We start from the raw sequence: 22,685 nt of genomic DNA on the forward strand, positions 1-22,685 counted from the left end.
TGTACTTTCTGAACTGACATTCAGGCTTGTCTTATTGGTGACACAGTTTTAGTAGAGAGATCTGTAAATGCACTGCTTACTTATTGCTTGATCGTCTTAATAGAACACTGCCTTAGTGGATGAAGTATAGTATGAACAAAAGCAGTTGACTACCTGACATGTACATATGCCCTGCCAACTTCTCCTGACTCTGTGTGGAGGGGTTTTGTTTGTTTGTTTGTTTTTTTAGTTGGGAGTATAGTCCAAATGCCTTTGTAATTGTCTTCACTCATTTCCTCCTGGTATGATGTAAGAGTTACCAGACAGTGAGAGGCTGACACCATGCTAACAGTGTGGTATAAAATAATGTCAGTTGGAACCAAGATGTAGAAACACTAATCTTTGTGCAAGTGATCATTTTTGCATATTAGCTGGATGTTTGGAACATTTTGTGTTCGTTTGGGGTTTCATGTTCTAGCACTTAAGGAGACTGTCTCTTTTCTCTCCATTGTTGGCATGTTGTTTCTGAATAAGTCATTGCTTTACAGCTGTTAAGAAAGCAGTCTCTTTGAAATGGAATTGGATAGCTCTTCTATTATGTCTCCCACCCATTTCAGGATTCGTAAGTGGCAGATTTTAGGAAAGCAGGCTTCGTTTGTCTTTCCAAGAGAAAGATTGGTCTAACCCAATCTTTTCAGGGCTCTCGTCATTTTAATTTTATTTAAACGAGACCTCTTAATACTTTTTTAGGCATGATTCAGGTCTCTGAAACTTTAGAAGGTTTCCTATTTCTCTAAAGCAGCACAGTGCTCATTTGTTTTCTTCTGACTCAAAAATAATTCCCAGCATAAAGTACTAAAAACCTGGGTTAAAAGTGGCTCTTCAGCTATTGACTGCAATTGGTGTTGCTCGTTTTTATGCTGTGTTTACAAGGGTCCTAAAGAAAGTGATGCTAAGAATAAGGGAAGATACTATTGCTATTTTCAATGCACCTGTGGACAGAAATCAAGATGGTGCTGCACTACTCTTGGAGGTGCACACTTGAAGGATGAGAGACATTGCACACAAGTTGCAACACAGGACATTCCTGTGAGACAGTAGGAGCACTTTTTGCCAGTGAGGATGGTCAGACCCTGGAACAGGTTGCCTAGAGAGGCTGTGGAATCTCCATTTTTGAAGGTTTTCTGAATGCAGCAGGACTAGGCCCACAGCAACTCAATTTAAGTAGGCCTACTTCGAGTGCAAGGTTGGATTAGAGCAGTTTGGAGATTAATTCCAATCTGCATTATCCTATGAATCTATGTAACCTGCTGAGGGGCCACTTCATATGCATTTTACATTTCCTGTAAAAACAGGTGAGGTTCAGGTTAGTGTGTTTTGGGGTGTGTGTGTGGGTGGTTTTTTATTTTAAAAAGAAGTATCTGTAGTTGAGAAGTGTTCTGTGATTATAGAACCAAGGACTTAGAGTAACTTCTTTTTCCAGCAACATGGTTTTTAGACAGAAGGATTATGCTTTGGCTCTAGTGTTTAACTTATTGGCTAGGTAGAGAGTGAGAAACCTTCATTTTTATTTTTTTTAAATGAAATGTCACTGTTCAGTCAGTGGATTGAGAGTCTTAAAGTTACCTAGACTGATGTAAAATCTTAGATTTTTAATAAATAGATTTTTAATTTGTTATTGTACTTGTAATGTTGAAATAACAGGTAGCCTTCATAATAATTGAGGTGGAGTTAAGATGACATAGACATAGGGATTGGGGATTTGTTTATGATATGCTTGTCAGCATTAATGTCTTGGAAATTTTTTTGTACCTTCTGTTTGCTTCTAATCTTCAGATCTAATCCACATTTTTTCCCCTACAGCAGTGTACTTCACTGTATGTATGGTTACTTTTTTTGGTGTGTTTTTTCGGTGGGGTGGTAAGAAGAGCTCGGCTGTCTTACATGATGAAAGTGGCTTTAAACTTTTGTTTGGCAGTAGGCTGTAGGAACATGGGAATGTTGGGACTCCTTCCCAAGAGCAGGTATGTGGTTCAAATATACTAGTACCCCTTCTGAGTTCATAGTTGTTAACGTATTCCAGATAGGAACATGGAAGACATCCTGTATTAGCTGTCTACTCACATGGAGAGTTTCTTCCTAAGTATTGTGAATGGTAGCTTAGCTTAGTATTTTGTAGTGTGATGGTGTATCTTTTTCAAATACGTTAATAATGATTAAAAAGTAGTTAATGGTGAAACTTGCAATTATTTTATTTACTTTCCTCTGAACTGATACAGAACAGCAGAGAGGTGATGAATGTGGAATTACTTCACATTTTTCATTTGTTGTTATTAATAAATTTAATTTCTTATATGAGGCTGTAACATTAGTCCTTCTGTTTCTTCTTTATATAGGTTAGTAGTTTTGCTAATTTTGTTTTTTCCCCCACTTTCCCTCTGGGAAGCAATTCAAGTTGTCTTCAAAGTCTTGAGTTTTTAAATATGTTATCTAACTGAACTGACATCTTGGTATGCTAGCTCCTCACATCCTTTCTAAATAAATATGAACTGGCCTGGCTTTTTTCTTCGTCTGTCTTTGTCTGTCTGTCTTTTTTTTTTTTTTAATTTTTAATAAGTCCTCCTATTGTTACAGGTTAACTGTTTTGAAAATGAGAGACATTCCAATTTTTGTGTTTTTCCTGAGGCTAGAGGACAGAGGTCTCAACTGCACAAGATGCAGGCTAAAGTGGAGTCTGACAGTGACAGCTTGCTTACAGACCTTAAAAGTTGCATTGCTTACTGGAGAGTCAAGCTGTGTTGAAGCTATCGTGTCTGGGTCTCTGCATATGCAGAGAAGAGATTGTTCTCTTGTTTTAGCAGCTGCAAGATAGTAGTGTAGGCCAGGCCTTCTGGAGAAATCTCCTGCTGTAGGTTTTGTCTTGTTTTGAAACTGAGGGGTCTAATGCCCTGGAAAAACTTGTTGCCATTCTGCTGCTTCTTCCAATAGTTGCCAGTTTCTGTTCTTTAAATGTCTAATGAGAGAGTTTTTGTGTCTTTCTTGAAAGGTGTATAAAATTTGCATAAAGTTGATTTGACAGGCTTGCTCTGGATATTCTAGAAGACACACATTTTTTCCATTGCCAAAAAGTGTATGATTTTGTTTCCCATTCAGTCAGTGAAGTGTGTATTATCTTTGCTATCCTCTTTTTCTGGCACAATGGGCTTCAGTACCATTTTGTAGGTTTTCTACCTTCATTGTACGGTATTCTTCATCTCAACTGTTTTTTGTTTGTTGCAGGTTTGCTTTTTGTTTTTTTTTAGTGTCAGTGCTTGTCTCTACTGTAGTGGGGAAAAATTGTCATGCTTTTTCTAGAAAATAAATAATTTCTTTGCTTTAGTTTTCGCGGTAATGTCTTTGGCTCTTCTGCCTCATTAGTGCTTGGATTCAGTCTGTGATGATCCTGAACACCTTTTTCTGAATTCCTGCTTAGGCAAGTAACTAGAGTTGCATTGATGTTTCCTTCTTAAGTATCCTTGTAGCTTAATTTCTCTTTTGCCTGTCATGAATTATGTTTTCCAATGTGCTTACTTTTTATTTAACTGGTGGTTTTAAGCCATCTCCTGAACTGTTCTTGAGAAGTAATGAATAGCTTCCCTTGTGCCATAGAAATGCACTTATTTCATGCAATTGTTTCTTTAGGTGCACTCAAGAACTAACCTCATGGACTAACTTCTAAGGGTTCAAACCCAACTTCAAACCCTTCCAAGGGTTTAGTGTGTGGCTGGTTGTCAGTTGGTTAGAAATAAATCCATAAAATACAATTTAGAAAAAACAGTTCAGTTTCCCAATATAGATTCTGACCATCTTGTGTACTGCAAAAGCAATTTGCACTTTCATTCTTCTGTAATGGCTAGTCACTAGCTTAATTAAGAAATCTCAAATACCATAAAATAGTTTTATTCTTTTGTCATTTACTGCTTAGCTGTAAGAACTGGAAGTCTTCCTAGTCATTTTTGTATAGGACAATGCAGATTTTAATGGGTGGGTGTTGGATGTGCTTTTCCATAGGTTGTAATGGAATATAAAGTACTTTTTCAGTGCTAGTATAGTTTAGATTAGTGTGAAAGTTTGACTGTTGATAGTTCTTTTTGCTTAGTGACACTTCATTAAACATAGGAAAAAGAATATGACAAATTAAATTAAAGATCAGACATTTGGGGATCAGAAATTTGGGGATCATGTGTCACCATTCCGATTCTGAAATGTATTCCACACTAAGCTAGACAGAAACTAGTATTTGTGAGCCAGGGACAGTAAAGTCACTTTAATAGAAAACAGTGTGATTTGGTGACTTCTGCAGTGCTGGATGCAAATGTAATAGGTTGTAAGCCAGTTTAGCTGGCTCTGTTAATTAACTTGAATGCTGTCAACTTATGGTAACAGTATAATTTTCTTTTCAAGATACTTTGAAAAATAAAATATAGCTATGGTTAAAAGGTAACTTTGTTAAAGCATGGTGTTTTCTCTAAAAGCAGTTGGGGTTGCTGCAAAAAAGATAAATGAGCTGTTTCATTTTTAATTTCTGATTTTTCTTCCTTTTAATGGTGGTTATGTCATCCCTTGCTTTGAAGAGAGAAAAACTTTCTGGTTCACGTTTCTTAGTAAAACAAACTGCAGCTCTGCCAATGAGACTATTTTAGTTTGTAATGTGTTCTTTAATTAACTTGAGCTTAAATAAAATGGGATTTCAGAAGATTTACTTTTTAGCACCATTATTGAGACAGAGCTTCAAAATTATGCTTTAACCATACTGGCACAAGGCAAACACTTAAAAGTGTGGTTAAACCTACTATGCCAAATCAGACCTAGTTATTTTGACTTTTCAATTATCAAAATGCTTCCAATTCTCAAATTGCTTTGAGGGTTTTCTCTCAAAATTTTTCTCAATTTTTCCCCATTACTAGACTGAATGCGATGACTTGGATTACTAGAATAGTAGGGTTTCAGCTTAAATCTAAGTCCTTTGTTTGATAAAGGAACTTATTAATAGCATACTAGAAAGACTCTTCTATGCTAGTGAAATTTTGACTTGCAAAATCATGTGGGTTTTACATTGTTTCACTGCTATCCTGTAAAAGCGCTATCATTGTGTGTGTGTGTGCACACACATGTACAGTACACGAAAGCCTAAAGCTGTATAAACATATCTTTAGGGTTAATTCTAGTTAATCATTTATTCCCAAATGCCTTTTACCTGATCACTACACCTGTGTTACTTTATGATATGTCTTTTCTGCAGACACCAAAGATGCTAACGAGAAAGATTAAGCTTTGGGACATTAATGCCCATATAACCTGTCGTCTGTGCAATGGATACCTGATTGATGCTACTACTGTAACAGAATGCTTACATACTTGTAAGTAGAAGTGTAATTAAGTTAAAGGAATTGTTTTGTTTTGTGTTTTTTTTTTAACTTGATGTACAACATGTTTTAATGGTTTTTAGTTGAAATTAAAAAATATTGTGCATCAGCCAAAATAATGTATACTTTCCTAGACACTGCTTTTTTAACAGATTTGTTTTTTTAACAAAGCAAATGAAGAGAACATTAAAGCTGTATTGCACAAACTTGAAGCCATATACAATTAGTGGTCACATATGCATTCAAGAATGCAGTCTGTCTTCCTGCTAAAGGAATGTAGAATGCCTAGTTCTCTCTTCTGTGACAGCTGACATAACATATGTTCTTCACCTGGAGCCTTCCAAATGTCTCTTGCTCTCCTGTTCCACTGCAGAAAGCAGCCATAGTTTGTCAATAAAGAATAAGTATATTGTATTGTACCATGAAAATAAGTTTTTGTTCCAAAATACTATGGTGAGGTAGTTGTTTGTTGTTACGTTACTTTGTGATTTTTCTAGTTTCACACCAGTGAAGTATTCCCTAGTACCTTGCAAAGCCTTAGAACATGTAAGTCCATCCCAGCATCTTTATTGTTGACATCATGGGATATAGGAGTGCTAGGGTTTGCAATATTCTGATGGAAACCTTGCATATTGGCACAGTTCCAACTAAAGATCTGGAAATATTTCTTCTGAGGAGAAGCACCCTTATAGTCCAAAGTGGTAACTCCAGAACTATTCTGTCTTGAATCTGTTCTGATCCTCAGTTTCTTTTACCAAAGTAGGTATCAGATGAGGAATTAACCTTCAGTCTAGAAGACCTGCTATAGTGACATTAAATATCCTCTGTAGCAGCCACATTGATGGCTTTATACCTCACACTACAGGGTTTTACCAAAAGTATTGTTTCTAGCTCTGTCTTAAGAGTCCCTGCAATTTACTAGCTTGTCCTTGTCACCCAGGAGCTTCCATTTGTCCAGTTTTATCTGTTCAGAGCTTAGAATCTCACTTGTTTCTATGCACTTGTATTAATCCATTAAATAGTATTTGCCATGCAACTTCAAACGTCTCATGTTTTAAAATGCTTTTGTATCTTATTCTGATAAAGCTAGTATGTTGTTTGAATAGGTTAATGACCCATAGTCCTAATTTTCTTGGAAGGGAATTATTTGATGGCAGTGGCTTCATCTCTACAAGATGAAACTTTCAGTGGACTTCACCTAAAATGTCTTACAAAGGGGAAATACAATGCTCATAATTTGTCAGAGATTGTTTTCCAATTTTATTTCATTTAGAAGTTCTATTTATCAGTTTTAATGAGTTTGGTGTTCTTGTTATGCTTCCGTGTAATTTTGGTTATTCTCATGTGCCTTCTGTATCTGTTTCACATCATAATTTCCATACTGTTCTTTTAGGAGTGTAGAGATCTTTATGCTAGACTTCTACTTACTTTTGCCCCACATTCTTTCCCCATCTTTCTTATAGGCACCCTTTAAGTACTGGAAGGCTGCAATACGGTCTCCGCAGACCCTTCTCTTCTCCAGGCTGAACAACCCCAACTCTCTCAGCCTTTCTTCATAGGAGAGGTGTTCCGTCCCCCTGATCATTTTTGTGGACCTGCTCCAACAGGTCCATGTCTTTCCTGTGCTGAGGGCTCCAGATCTGCACGCAGTACTGCAGGTGGGGTCTCACCAGAGCATCACCAGATTCTCACCAGAGAATCACCTCCCTCGACCTGCTGGCCATGGTTCTTTTGATGCAGCCCAGGATATAGTTGTCCACCTGGGCTGCAAGTGCACATTACCTGCTAATGTCAGCTTTTCATCCATCAGTACCCTCCAGTCCTTCTCAGCAGGGCTGCTCTCAATCCTTTCATCCCCAAGCCTGGATTGATACTGAGGGTTACCCTGTCCAAGGTGCAGAACCTTGCACTTGGCCTTATTGAACCTCTCTAGGTTCACACAGGCCTATTCCTTGAGCTTGTCCAGGTCCCTCTGGATGGCATCCTCTCCCTCAGGTGTGTCAACAGCACCACTCAGCTTGGTGTCATCCACGAACTTGCACTTGATCCCATTGTCTATGTCACTGATGAAGGTATTAAACAGTACTTATCCCAGTACAGACCCCTGAGGGACACTGCTGATCACCAATCTCTATGTGGACATTGAACCATTGACCACTATGGTCATAGATGCAACCATCCAGCCAATTCCTCATCCACCTAACAGTCCACCCATCAAATCCATATCTCTTCAATTTAGAGAGAAGGATGTTGTGGGGGACCATGTCAAAGGCCTTACAGAAGTCCAGACAGATGACATCCGTAGTTCTTCCCATGTCCACTGATATGGTCAGTCCATTGTAGAAAGCCATGAGGTTGGTCAGGCAGGACTTGCCCTTGATGAAGCCATGCTGGCTGTCTCAGGTCACCTCCCAGCCCTCCATGTGCCTTAGCATAGCTTCTAGGAGGATCTGTTCCATGATCTTCCCAGGCACAGGCATGAGGCTGATGGGTTGGTAGATCCCAGGATCTTCCATTTCTACCTTTCAAAAAATGGGTGCAATTTTTCCCTTTTCCAGTCTCCAGGGATTTCACCTGACTGCTATGACTATAATGGAGAATGGACTTGGCAACTACATCAGCCAATTCAATCAGGACCCAAGGGTCCCAAAAGTGGATCATATACCTGGTATGCAACATGCCAATACACACACAGAGCAGAGATATTTTATTTATAGCATATTTGCACAGATATGGGTGCTATGTGGTATTCCACAAAGCTAGCGCACCACACAAGGGAATCACCACATGGAATTCACCCAAGTTTACATTTAGTGGCTAGTAATTACCACATTGCTTATTATTGGTACGTACTCAAATTGGTGTGCATGCTCCTAGAAAGGGGGGGAGGGGCGGTAATCTGCATAGTCCCTCAATTAAGTAGGTGGTCATGGTCTCCCCCTGCCACCTGTACATTTACTGTAGTTGCTGTGGATTCTGCTCATCTCGTGACAGTTGCATTTTTCAAGAGTGCAGGAACTCAGCTGTGTCTTCATTGTTTACTGCTTAGGTAAAAATACTACTTCATCTTCTTGACCACCAGATCTGTTTTCATTCTAATGTTGTAACCTTTATCGTATTGTTAACTCCTACCCACCTGCACACTAGACCTTTCCGTTTGCCTCAGATATCACCCTGGGACGCATCTTATTGGGTCCCATAGACTTATGTATGTTCAGATTCCTCAGGTGGTCACGAACTCGATCTTCCCTTACAGTGGGAGGGACTTTTTTCCTCAGATCCCTGTCTTGTGGTCCATCCACTCAAGAGGTGTGGGAAGAGAGACTGCCAGTGAAGACCGAGGCAAAGAAATAGTTGAGCCAGCCTTCTCCGTGTCTGTTGTTACCACTTTGCCAGTATTTCTGATTGGTGGTCTACACATTCTTTAACCTTCCTTTTCTGGCTGACACACCCGGTAGAAGCCCTTATTATTCTTCTTCTTTGCATCCCTTGCCAAGTTCAGCTCCAGCCACACTTTAGCCTTCCTGACCCCATCCCTACACAACCAGGCATCATCCCTGTACTCTTCCCAGGATACGCGGTCCCTGCTTCCTCTGTTAGGTTGTACTTTCATTGACTTTGTAAGACTCGGGTTTCACTTCACTTTTGCAAATGGATTACTGCTTTGGTGTTCCACTGGAACAGACTGCTGTGCAAGATCTGTGCTTAGTGTGCAAATCTATGAGGCTTGGTCTAAACATAACCTCTACCAGCAATGGTACTGTCATCGTAAGTGTGTAAATACAATGCAGAATGCAAGCTCACTATGCTTCATTTGCTGCTGCATATTTTTTTTTTGGCATTAATGTGTGCTTATTTAATTGTACTGTCATCTTGTCTGAGAGGTAGATGTCTCTATAGTTACAGATTTTTTTCCATTTCTGTGGTAAGAATGCATTAATACCAAGATTGCATGAACTGCTGCTCTTTAAGAAAAAGCTATTTCTGCACCATCCCCCCACGCCCCACATTTTTGAGTTGTAACTTCAATTGAATCAAGATACCATATAGTAGCATATCTTATGACTACTATTTGGGGGGTGGGGGAGGCAGCAGTGTAAATAGCTTACTTTGAATGAGATATGGATACAGTTCCAAAAGCGTGCAGCTTTATAATGCACAACTGGTTTAGCAACTTCTACCACGACATCTTAGAAATACTGAAGGTCTGTATCCATGCAATTTTTTTCTGCTGGAAGTTTAACTGTAGTGTATTCTGTGGAAATTAGAATTAAAATAGCACCTGGATATCCACTTCTTGAAAATTTTCTGTTCTTTTAAGTAGTATCCAACTGCAGAATAATTTTTTTGGTTTGGGTTCATTGCCACCATAGACTTTACTTCTGTATGTGGCCATGGTTAAAGCAAATAGGCTTAGTATCTTAATAGCATATAGTTCTGTAATATCATCTGTGCAAGCTGAATGGTGCAAGCAATATGATGTTGACCTGCTAGAAATTGCTGTTTTAGGAAATTCCAGAGTGGGATTTTATGTTGCATGCTTTATTAGGGAGACTCTGGCTAGGTACTGTATTGGGTTTGCGTGGCAAGGTTTTGGTACTGGGGGTGCTGCAGCGGTGGCTCTGTGAGAAGCTGCTAGAAGCTTCCCTTGTGTCTGACAGAGCCAATGCCAGATGGCTCCAAGACAGACCCGCTGCTGGCCAATGCTGAGCCCATCAGCGACGGTGGTAGTGCCTCTGGGATAACAGAGTTAACAAGGGGCGGGGGGGAAATGGCACAGCAATTGCAGCCAGAGAGAGGAGTGAGAATGTGTGAGAAAAACAACTCTGCAGACACCAAGGTCAGTGAAGAAAGAGGGGGAGGAGGTGCTTCAGTTTCTGGAGCAGAGATTTGCCTCCAGCCTGTGGTGAAGCCCATGGTGAGGCAGGCTGTCCACCTCCAGCACGTGGTGGTCAACAGTAGAGCAGATATCCACCTGCAGCCCGTGGAGGACCCCACACTGGAGCAGGTGGATATCCGAAGGAGGAGGCTGTGAACCCCATGGGAAGCCCACGCTACAGCAAGCTCCTGGCAGGACCTGTGGACCTATGGAGAGAGGAGCCCACATTGGAGGTGGTTTGCTGACAGGACTTGTGACCCCATGGGGGACCCAATCTGGAGCAGTCTGTCCCTGGAGGACTGCACCCTGTGGAAGGGACCCAGGCTGGAGCAGTTCATGAAGAACTGCAGCCTGTGGGAAGGACTCACATTGGAAAAGTTCATAGAGGACTGTCTCCCATGGGAGGGACTCCTCACTGGAGCAGGGGAAGAGTGTGAGGAGTCCCACCCCAGAGGAAGAAGGAGCAGCAGAGACAACGTGTGATGAACTGACCTCAACTGCCATTCCCTGTCCCCCTGTGCTGCTTGGGGGCAGGAGGTAGAGAAAATCAAGTGTGAAGTTGAGCCCTGGAGTGAGAGAGGGGTGGGGGGAAAGGTTTTTTAAGATTTGCTTTTAGTTCTCATTACCCTACTCTGATTTTGATTGGCAGTAGATTAAATTAAATTCCCCATGTTGGGTCTGTTTTGTCTGTGCTGGTAACTGGTGAATGATCTCTCTCTGTCCTCATCTTGACCCACAAATTCTTTGTTATATTTTCTCTCCCCTGTCCAGCTGAGAAGGGGAGTGATAGAGCGGCCTTGGTGGGCACCTGGCATCCAGCCAGGGTTAAGTCACCACAAGTACAGATGCCTTAATCTAGTGCATCACTTCCCTGTATCAAGAGCATTAATGAAAGACACTGGAAACTGTATTCTGCATGATTAGGCATCATGCTTACATGATTTAAAAAAAGAACTTTGTCTAAATTTCAGTGAGGTGCATTTCTGTGGCTGTATAAAAACAAACTTTTTTTTTCATTATGCTTCTTTTATTTCTTTTTAATTATGAATGTCCTTGTTATCAGTCTGTAGGAGCTGCCTAGTGAAATATTTGGAGGAAAACAACACCTGTCCAACCTGTAGAATTGTTATACATCAGAGCCACCCATTACAGTACATTGGGTAAGTATGAGAGCAAAAGTGCAACTAGCTTCACTCTAGACTGTTTCAGCCTCTTTAATACAGCATCTCTTTGCCCCAAATTTTCTAACTTGCTTATCAGCATGTTAAACATTTAAAAGGAAGGTTGAAGGTGATTGAGGAGATACCGGATCAAACTTTGCTATGAATTTGCAACTCCTTGATGCCTGTTAGCTTTTTCCAGACTTAAAAGCAAACAAAGTATGCACTTTACTGTTTCATTTCTGTGTGAGTTTTAATGGGATATAGTCATTCTTCATTTTGTATGTTTGGGTTATAAAAGTTACATAAATGAAACATTTGTAGAAATTATACTTTTACAAAATCCTGGAAATAATTAGTCTCAGTTGAACAGTACTTTTCAGTGTCTGACAGAGTAATGGGAGAAACAATTCTCAGCTTTATTGTTCAATTAACATTTCAAAGGTCTCTTTAGTTCATATGAACAGGTAAGAATACAGCAGCAAAAATATTAGAGCAGGGGCTTTAAACTCTATAATGGAACAATCTTGTCCTTCATTCTATTTTAATCCCTACACAGTGCTCTCAGTTTCTGACCTATCATGAAAATGGTATTGTTAATGCTTCTTTTTTTTTTTCCCCTTAAGTATTTTGGGGTGTTTTTTGTTTTGTTTTGTTTTCAGAAAAGGCATTTCTTTTCTTTTCCTTCAGTGCTTTCCTTTCATTTTACTGAACTGTAGTAACTTTTGCTGAAGAAAATCCATTGTGACAGTGTGTTGGCACTAGGTGTTGCATATCGAGTAGTGTTTTGCCTATTTTTCTAAAGAGTTTGCTTTCATTTGTGGCAGTTTTCAATGTGCCTTTCTGAGTTCTATAACAACTTCTGAAGTAATGTTTATAGAAAATGATTTCTCTTCACTTTTTCAGAAAACTGTTGATATTCTGTACTCACATTGCTCAAGTTTGATCCTGATTCAGGAGCCTGAAACTAGTTATGCCATCTCTGCATTTGAAGAATAATAGAGTACACTGATAATGTGTTATATGATATACTGGTAATACCCTATATGAGTGTCTGCTTTGAAGGGACAAGTAGACGCCAAGAGGCAAGAACAAATAAATTACAGTTAAGGCAACATGTTTGTCTTCTGTAAAGCTACAAGAATACACCAGAACCTTGGTTCAGAAGCTTGTTTTCTGGGGCAGAAGGGGCCAGGAAACAGCATCAAATTGAGAACAGATAGAAAGAAATTTGCTACTTGTTTTTTGTCATTGAATACACTTCAAAGGAAGTATTTTGCCAGAACTGGTTATAAAATACTGCCCCTTCAAGACTGAAACAGTCTTTGCCCAGCCTACTTTTGGATATATACATATTTTTTTAGCAAAGAATTGACAGTCGGGAGTTTCACAATATGTCTTAGAATGCAGATTTGCACTCCCGTTCATCCCCCACTGTCTGGAAAATAGGTAAACCAAATGTGTCTCTACACATTTCTTCATGCTGTTAAATGCTCACCTCTGATCTAATAGTGATGGCTGATTTACTCATTTATGTGGAAATATTTTTAGAGATGTTCCTGAAATCGATATGTGACACTTGAAAGTCACAGCCTGTGCAAATGGAATTGCTACTGGTTGAAATGACATGAATTTAGAATTAATGATATTTTGATTGTTCTTGTAGTGCTACTTATAGGTTGTAATGGTTGATAGTAGATCTCTTGATTTGTCACCATTCTGGTACTTCTTCCCTGGTTTCCACTGCTGTGAAGTGTTCATGTCAGGTGACGAGAAGCCTGAGACAACTCTTGTAAGCCTCTTACCCTACTTAAGTCAGATTCAGGACTTGGTATTGCAAGCTCTATTGGGATAATGACCTTGCAGCAGCTGAGACAAATATTTTAAGTGTCTCTGATTTTATTTATCAGTTGGAATTTAGCGTAATATTTTGTTTCTTTCAGAAAATGACTTATTTTAGACTAAAAGAGAATTTTGTCTAGGAGAGCTGGAAATTAAGTTTAGAGTCTTAACTGGTCCTGCTGCTCCAGTTCCAGTGGGATTACTACCTTTCTTTTATTTGAGCTACACTTACCTATACAAGCTTCTGAGCAACATAATTTGCTCACAGTTCAAATGTTGGCTTTTAAGAGCAAAGTAAAATTTTATTGTTGTGGTCTTTTTTTGTGACCTGTTTTCTTGCATTTTTTTAAAAAGCCTGGTAAAGATAACTAAGTAATCTAGAAATGTGAGAGATGAGTCTGTAGGGATAAGAAACAGACTATCCTGAATTCCTCTCTAATAAAAATGAGTTTACCTCAAAGCTGTCAAAGAATTTTGAGATTATTAGTGACATACTTGTCTTGATGCAGCAGGCCATGTTCCATGGGGCTTCATCCTCTGCATGTCCAAGACTATTCTTCCTCAAACTTCCCTTGTGTTTCTGTCTTAGCCTGTACTTTTTCATAATTTGTTTCATGTTACTGTCGTCTCTTGTTTGATGTAAATACTGATTTGAGAATTGAAGGTGTTCTTAGATGAATTTAGAGATTTTTCATTCAATTTAGTACTGGAGCATTTTTAAGAGAAAAGTTTTGAATCAAGATGATTTACTTAAACTTTTGATTTTGTTTTTTTTTTTTTCCTCGCTAGTCATGACAGAACAATGCAAGATATTGTTTACAAACTTGTGCCAGGCCTCCAAGAAGGTAAGCTGTGTTATGCCCTTTTTTAAGAGGTCGTTTTGCACATACTTCTTTAACACTTGGAAAAAAAAAACTATCAGGTGATGAAAATACAGGGGTAGGGGGAAGAACTGAGGAAAAATATAATAGAAAACTGTATTCCTTAATTTGTGTAATTTCTAGTGATTAGTTTAATTTCATACCTGTACTAGCAGCAATTGGCCATGGTGGTGATGGGAGGAGAGATGGGATATTTCTTTGAAAAGTAGTAGTAGTATGTGAAGCAGAATAGTAGTTCAGCTTTTGAACGTTGGCACACTAACTCTCATTCATTCTTATTAAACTGTGCACTTAAACCTGTTGTGCCAGCTTTCTAGAATTCTCAGAGGTAGAATGTAATGCAGAGTAGCTTTTAGTTTCAGTGGAGTTTCTGGGTGAGTCCTTTCTTAGCAGGTAAGTTTTAATTTGTGTTTTCATAACCCTTTTTGAGACTTCAACTAAAGAAGTACCATAATAACGGCTCAGTAATTTCTTGTCTTAATGTATGTTACAACTTTCATTTAGAAGTGTGTTTTAATCCACTTAAGCTGCAAAACCAGAACATTCTCAAACATCAATAAGATTAAATGGATTATTTAAAAATTATTTCTAGCATACTGAAAATCAGAACTCTAAATAAAAATTCAAACCCAATGGTTTGACTGAAATATTGTGGGAGGGATTCAAAATGAGGTATAATATCTTAAATACCATGTCATTCTAGTAGGAATGCTATAGTAATAAAACAGATGACTTTGTAGTATTCTAACCATGAAAAATAAGATGAGGCATGGTTTGATACAATAGCAAAGATAGAAGAGTAGTAAATACTGACAATACCACTACTTTTTGACAAGCCTGTTTCACTTAAGAGGGAAAAGATTTGGAATAACTTTGTAAATATTGTATTAGAACTTTATTACAGGGATTAATATTTACAATTTTAAACAGCGGAAATGAAAAAACAAAGGGAGTTTTATCACAAACTGGGCATGGAAGTTCCAGGGGACATCAAAGGGGAGACATGTTCCACAAAACAACACCTAGATTCCCATCGAAATGGTAAATGTTCCTTTATTTATTCTCTTTTGGGCGGGTGACGGCTAGTGAATTAATGAACAGACCTGTTGGAGGTATGTGCCTAGTTGGTCTATTACAATCACAATTGTTTTATAACACTGCACAATACAATGAGTGTAGGATTGTTGCTTTGTCCCTTATTTGTGTACAGAATCTTTCTTTCTAGCTGGTCATAGCATATCACTCTTTATGAAGGAGATCTCCATAGTAGTACCTCCATGGGAACTCTATGAAATCACCCAGCTTCTAGGCTGCTAACAGTTGAACTGGAGTTTGTGCTTTGTATGTATTCCTCTCTTTCATGCATGGGACTGTTGGCACCTAGTGTTGCCTAAGCAGATAAGCACAATTTCAGAAAAGCAAAGTTTATTCTATATTGCAGTTCTGAACTCTGCTGTTTTAATCGTATTAGCATTACAAGCTGCTGCTGAGTGTTATCCCATATATCTGTTTTTTTATGTAAGGTGAAACTAAACCAGATGAAAATTCAAATAAAGAAACTTCTGAGGAAAAACAGGAAGAAGATAATGACTACCACCGAAGTGATGAACAGGTGAGCTCATAGAGCATGTCTTAGTTTTGTCTCTTATTTTAGCTTTAGTGCTTTGGTAAGCTAACAGAGAAGAAAAATAACTGCTTCAAGCTACTTTTTCTGTCCTCTGATACAAACAAGATGCAGTGTTGCCCAATGCTTTTGTGTAAGCACATGTTTCATCTTTGGGTTTTGGCAGGAATGGAAAATATGTTAAATTTGCACTAAGATTTGATAGTTCTGACTGTTTATTTATGAGTTTCCTAAGTATTTATTTGCTTTCAAAACAAATTCAGGTTATTTGGCCCCCCTTCTGAAGTAGTGTATGCCAGTGTTATTGTGATACATTGATCTAAGTGTGTATCAATAATTACTAATGTAACCTTTTGCACTTTTACTAATTTAAGATTTATTTTGTTGTAAACCTCTAATACTAAGACAGTGTTAGCCCTATAACATAAAAATAGTATGAAACCCAGGAAGCTCATCATTAAAATTTAAACATAAAGCATGTTTGAAAGTGAAATCTGCTTTTGGGGTAAACAAGCCATTCCTCTTATGTTTTCCCGTTATGTATGTCCAGAGTAAATTAAACTTGGGTTAATTTTCTTTTCAATAACAATGTAAGGGAATGTTCAAAGGTATTGTACCTATCACTAGATCCTCTTAGTGCATAAAGTAAATCATCGCAAAGAGCTTAGACTAAGTAATAAAGAGCTGGATGAGAAAAGAAGTAAGAATTGAAGCATAGAAATTAGAGAGACCTTTCGGGGGGATAATATTTAGAATTTTAAAAATTCATGTAATTTGTATCCATTCTTTTTAAACTTTAAATTCTCTCTTAAATATGTGTTGGAATTTTGTTTTAAACTGAGTTTAGCAGCCGCATTAAAAGCAGGAAGATACATTAGAAGCCATTGTTAAAAATGGACAATGGCATTCATAGTGTTTATTTTACTCTAGCTTTTGACATATGGTCCTTTTGAGCTATTGGCAGCCTATGAATTTGGACTGGAGCAGCCTTGTCCCAACATCAATAATTCTGTCTTCACCTTTGTTACCTAGATCTGTTTTGGTTGCAGTAGTGCTTATCACTAAACTGACAGGATGTTAGAATGTTTTTTTTTTTTAGTAGGACTACAGGCATTTCAGTTTAAGGAATAGAATCATAGAATCCTTGGGTTGGAAGGGACCTTTTATACAGTCATCTAGTCCATCTGCAGTGAGCAGGGACACCTAGATCAGGTTGCTCAGAGCCTCATCCAACCTGATCTGGAATGTTCCCAGGGATGGAGCATCTACCATGTCTCTGGGCAACCTGTTCAATATTATTGTATTGAATACTAGTACTTCACTTTTTCACTTTTTTGTATTAATAAAAACTGCATATGGAGTACATAATGAGGACTGCAGAAAATTGTTCCAGCCAACCCTGACTGTTTGTTTTTTCCTGAAGGTAAGTATCTGCTTGGAATGCAATAGCAGCAAATTACGTGGATTGAAACGAAAATGGATTCGCTGCTCAGCACAAGCAACAGTGTTGCATCTAAAGAAGTTCATTGCCAAAAAACTTAACCTTTCTTCTTTTAATGAGGTAATTAATTTTTAAAATTATTTTACAGATATAAAAACCTTACAAAAAGTGTGGGATTGTTCCTTTCCAAAGAATGTCTTTTAGTCTAACTTTATTTTCAGAAAACAAAAGCATACGCTGTTTCTTGAATTATGTGTTAAGTAGCCATTTTCTTGTCCTTTTTGGGGTCTATATAGGACTTGCCACTTAGTTTGCAGTGCATCTTTTCATGTCCATATAAAAACAGTTGAGCTAAAAAGCTTGGTTATGTGCTTCCACATGTGTTGAAATGGACTCTGGCAAGGTGCTTTGTTTGACAGCTTATAGTCAGGTACACTCCACCCTTTCAGAGATTTCATACTCTGTGTGGGGAACAGGCAGTAACAAACTCTTTAACACTACCGAAGCCCAGCTTAAGAGAAAGCACTCACAAATATTTTGTTCCTTTCTATGCTCTCAGTGAAGCTCAACCCAAAGTTGCTGCCAACCATGAGCAGAGTGTTACCAGATACCTACTTTCCCCTTCCTTTGCAGGGAATACTTGGAATCATGGGAAGAATTTATGGTGGAAGGTACAGAAAGAAAGGCAATTCTTTGCAATTCTTCTAGTTCGGATTTGAAATTAACAGTGGCAAACATGAAGGAAGCCTCTGTTTAACACTTTGCTGGGTCTTGGTTGCATTATCTAGACAGCTCAATTGATTCGCAGCTTGATGTCTCCCAACCCCACGTTGTGACACTGATTCACTGAATTTCTTTAAGACTTTTCATTCAAATCAAATCGTCTGCTTTCCAGTCCAATGTGTCACCTTTCTTCTCAAACTTTTAAACAGCCAACTTGTATATGTATCACTTTTCCTTCCTAGCTCCTGTAAACTTCAAACCAATACTCTTGTCTTATGGTTGGAGTATGTCCCCAAACTCTGCTCGTCTTCCTGAAACACAACTGTATCACCTTTCATGTCCTCAGCTGGCTTGGAAGTTTTTGACTCCTAGCTGTAACTCAGCAGCAACATAGTTACCATCACTGTTCAAGAGTGTATATTTTGTGTGTGGATGTGTTCCACTGTGCCAGTCTGTGATTTAACAACCTGTTTGGCTTTTGCTGAAGGAACAAAGTTTCAGGAGTATTGTTTATTCCTTTGCTATCTATTCCTACCATCTTAAAGACTACATAAATTGTAGTGTAATCAGTGTACCAGTACAAAGTAATGGGCACATAGAAAGATTTAAACTTGTGGGCACTTGGTTGATTGCTATAGTCTGTTGCAGGTTTGAGTTATTGCCAATTAGGTAAGCCATGTAAGTGGAAGCATACACATTCAGGCCTTTCTGGGGTGTGTGGTGAAGCATTGTTAATATAACCCACAGTGACTCACTGTTTTCATGCATGTTCACTGTTCTAGTTCATGTTCAGCTGATCAGTAGTCATATGATCCTCATGTTTTAATGTTTATATCCTCACTGTTTCTAATGTCAAGATCTTTCAACACTGAGATGGTAAAAATAGCTATTGACTATCTGCAAAAGACCCATAAACATAGTATATGAGGGAAGTGTCAGGCTTTTTTTTTTTTTTAAATGTATCCTTGTAACAGAAAGCCACTTGGCTGGTGCTAGGTAAAAAAATTTTCATACTATGTTAAGTAACAGAGATGTCTTTGAGATTTGTGAGTTCTGTCTCCTTGGTCATTTTATTGGGCCTTTTAAAAATTATATAAAACTTTCAGGAAAGGCTATTAGTACTACTTGGGAAGCTAAATCAAACAGTTGCTGCAGTATTTCGTAGGTAGGCACAGACATGATCTTTCAGCACTTTATGTTGAGAAAAGACGTTCTCTTTTCTTTCCTGGTACTATTTTTGTCTGCAGAGCAATGGCAAGATGAATGGTTCCAGTGTCTTAAGAAAAAAAAAAATATTGTCAAACATTTATAATATTATCTGAAATATGTTGTTTCATGTGCTGTGTCCTAATGAATTAACTGTTGTCTTTTTTCTGTCAGCTGGACATACTATGCAATGAAGAGATTCTTGGCAAGGACCACACGCTCAAGTTTGTAGTTGTTACTAGATGGAGATTTAAGGTATGATTATGGTATGGAACAGTGGTTCCAAGTAAATCATGAAGTGGCCAAATAAAATGTTTATAAAGTAGGCATCATTTGGAACTATACTGCAGTAACTGCAAATTCAATAAAAAGATACTTTAATAACTATCTAATATAGCATCCTTAAACACTAAGTATTAATTTTGTTTCCAAGAAAATGAAGGAAAGGGGAATTAAGTATTAATTGCAAGGGAAAAGGGAACAGTGCATCAACAATCAAATTGTTATTAAGCCTGGCAAAGGAAGAGGAAGCCACAAGAAAGCATTATTTAAAGAACTTCCTTGAAACGGGATAGTAAACAGTGGGGCATTCATTCTGAGTTTTAGTAATTGCATTAATAATGGCAGCTCAAGTGAAATAGGTTTAAGAATGAATTGCATTTAAAAGGCAAGCCACACCTACAGAGTCGGTGTATGTGTACTTGGGGATATTTGAACTAGGAGTTAGCATTCATAATGGACAAGCAACACAGTCTGAGTTTATAGTGTAGAACCACTTGATGGCTTTGGATACGTATCTAGAAGAGGTGCAGGTGGTACTAGAGAAGCATTTTTTTCTCTTTCTGTAGAAAAGTAACTGACTTGCATAAGAATCACAGGATAAAAGTTAATGATCGGTCTTTGAAATGCAGAGAGGTCATGAGTGGAATCCTACTGGAACCTGTTCTGTATGATGTTCCTGAATGACCTGGGAAGGTGTTTGAGTAATGCAGTAACAGTGCACTGACAACATTGTGGTTATTTGGGATAGTGAAGACAGGTTGATAACAAAGGATTGAAGCAAGCCTTTACAGTTCTGAGTGACAGGTGATTAATGAGCACCTTAAGTTCAATGTAGGTAAATATAAAAGGATACAAAGTAAATGTTTGGTTCTTTTCCTTCCCCCCATAAAAATCCCAAACAAGAGCATGAAATTGATGTGCCTTTATACAAGCCTACTATTCACCTTCATTATGGAAATCCATGCAATTGTGAGTCACATGGAAAAGGGAACTGTAAACTGTTTTCTCAAGTGAAAGAAGTTGGGGATATAAATTGAAACTGGGAGGTGGGAGGTCCAGAACAGGCAAGAGGAAGCATTTCTTTACATGAGACACAGAACACCTTGGTGCAGTTAAAGTTTACATATTCATAAAAAAGCAATGGTTACATTCACAGAAGAGGAATCAAGTGAGAGCTCTTAAATATGAAGTACCACATGCTCTTATGCTGCTTTCTAGACATCTGCGTTTCTTCCTTACTGGGAATGGGTTTTCCAAGTTAAACAGACCTGGTAGAACGGATCTTAAGGTGATCGGCTCCTGAGACAAAAGAGAAAGGACTCTTCACCTCTTGTTTGAGCTCCATAGATGAAATTGCATCTTGTCTTTGTGTTGGTTTGACAGGTCAGATAGGTATTGTGATAGTTCATTTAAGCTTCAGTTTATGAAACAAAAATTTTGCCTACTGAACAGATTAGTTCTGGTTTTGTTTCTTATGTAATATTTCTGTCTTGCAGAAAGCACCTCTACTGCTACATTACAGACCCAAAATGGACTTGCTGTAAGAGAACTTTATTGTCCTTCTGGACAGAGTTTTTTGCAGAGACTATCATCTGGCACCTTCTTAGTGCATCACTAATCACATGACACAAACCAGCTGAATAATTTTGGAAGACTATAGTGCTTTCATAGCGGACTGTCCTTCTGAATATTTCTTCTAGGGATGTGTTACCTAGATTTCTGAACAGAAAATATTTATACTTTTTTTGTATGGAAGAAAGAAGTTGCAACTTGACAAGGCACTACCAGCACTAAGTTTACAGATACTGAAAACACTTCACAGTTCCATGTAGCTCAGCCTCATTTAACTCTTAGTTACACAGAAATAAGTTAAAATATTGTGGGGTGATTTAAAAATGTTGCTTTTGACACCAAGTTGCATTTAGTTACTTTTCACATTCTGAATCTTTAAAAACTATATTTTTGCAAAGTGTTATTGTCTTATATAGTATGCCTGATTGCATTGGCTTTATTCAAGTTATTCTGTAGAGCATTGAACATACTTAATGATTTAGTGACTGGTGATAATTTATTATGCTGCATTGAAAACTTCTGGAAATCTGGGAAACCAATAAGTCTGTCATTTTTGCCCAGTTATTGCTGTCCATTATTTTGTGTTTTAGTAAAGTTTTGATACTCCCCAGTGCATGTTGTTTTGGTAAGACCAATAGAAATAATTTCCATGGATTTTCATGTGCCCTGATATTTTGCTGTGGCATAAATTGCACCACATAATGACAAATACTCAAGTGCTATATTTGTGAGCTTTTAAAAAATAAACATTTCTTATGTAGATGTGGCTTGCAGAAATCAGTTTTTAATGTAGAGAGAATTTGCTCTCACTAGCTTTTGAAACACTGGCTCCTGGGCAGCTTTGGGTGATATCGCACAGCTTCTATTTCACTGATTAAAAACTCCTCAGATCAGTCTGAGCAGATTTATATTTCCTTTACCTGTTTTCTTATGAAATCATAGGATTTTCTTTAGCACAACTCCTAGTTGTCTTGTGGGCGTGAGTGATAGGGCAGGTCAGACAAGATTATTTTAGCACCTTCTGGCCTTAACTGATAATTTTGCTTGCATCAGCCCTAGTGGATGCAAGGTACATCTATACACACATATAACTATATATGTTATAGAATGCACCCTCAGTAGCACTTAGCAGGGTTCACTGCACTTGGTAAGGCTTTTTGAAATAGTTTGCTTTTTAAAACAATAGTTGAAAGTGATTTCTGCAAGCTGTATACAGTATAGCGTATATAGTATGATTGTGAGAGTATTTGTCTGGCGCAGGTGTCAAGTCATTGAAAACAGGCTATGCCATATTATTGGCAGCTGGAAATAGTTAATCTTCTAATTTTTGGAAGAGTTTTCCAGTCAGCTGAAAATGCTAGTTGCTATTCCTATTCTTAAACCCTGTTATTTTTTGATAAATTGTCTTTGAATAAGAAAACAAGGTTGCCTGTAACTGCCCAGCTTTCTCTAGCTGTGCTGCTTCCTCTCTTCTGCTAGAAAGTGTCACTTGTTACTCGGTAACACAAAGCTGATACTGCAAGAGGTTTATTCCAAGCATTCAAAATCCTCTTCCCATCTTGAGTTTTCAAAGCACCACATTCCTCAGCATGTGTCCCATAATTTTCTTCTCTGGAGTCTTCAAGTACTCCTTTCTCCACTCTCTGCTGCAGAAGGGATGCTCGAACTTGTGCTTACCTTTGAAAAATAGG

At 38.2% G+C, this 22,685-nt stretch overlaps 1 protein-coding gene across 1 annotated transcript; it reads left to right on the forward strand.

Moving 5' to 3' along the window:
* Nucleotides 1–5,245: 5,245 nt before the first annotated feature.
* Nucleotides 5,246–20,966, forward strand: PCGF3 (polycomb group ring finger 3; the record flags this gene model as incomplete). Its single annotated transcript, XM_082013138.1, has 8 exons — nt 5,246–5,378; nt 11,327–11,423; nt 14,055–14,110; nt 15,077–15,187; nt 15,670–15,758; nt 17,194–17,331; nt 19,315–19,395; nt 20,919–20,966. 8 exons carry the CDS (start codon nt 5,246–5,248, stop codon nt 20,964–20,966), a joined length of 753 nt encoding a protein of 250 aa, XP_081869264.1.
* Between the last annotated feature and the right edge of the window lie 1,719 nt (nt 20,967–22,685).

The sequence above is a fragment of the Phaethon aethereus genome (assembly GCF_964289735.1).
Source record: "Phaethon aethereus genome assembly, chromosome: Z".
NCBI lineage: Eukaryota > Metazoa > Chordata > Aves > Phaethontiformes > Phaethontidae > Phaethon > Phaethon aethereus.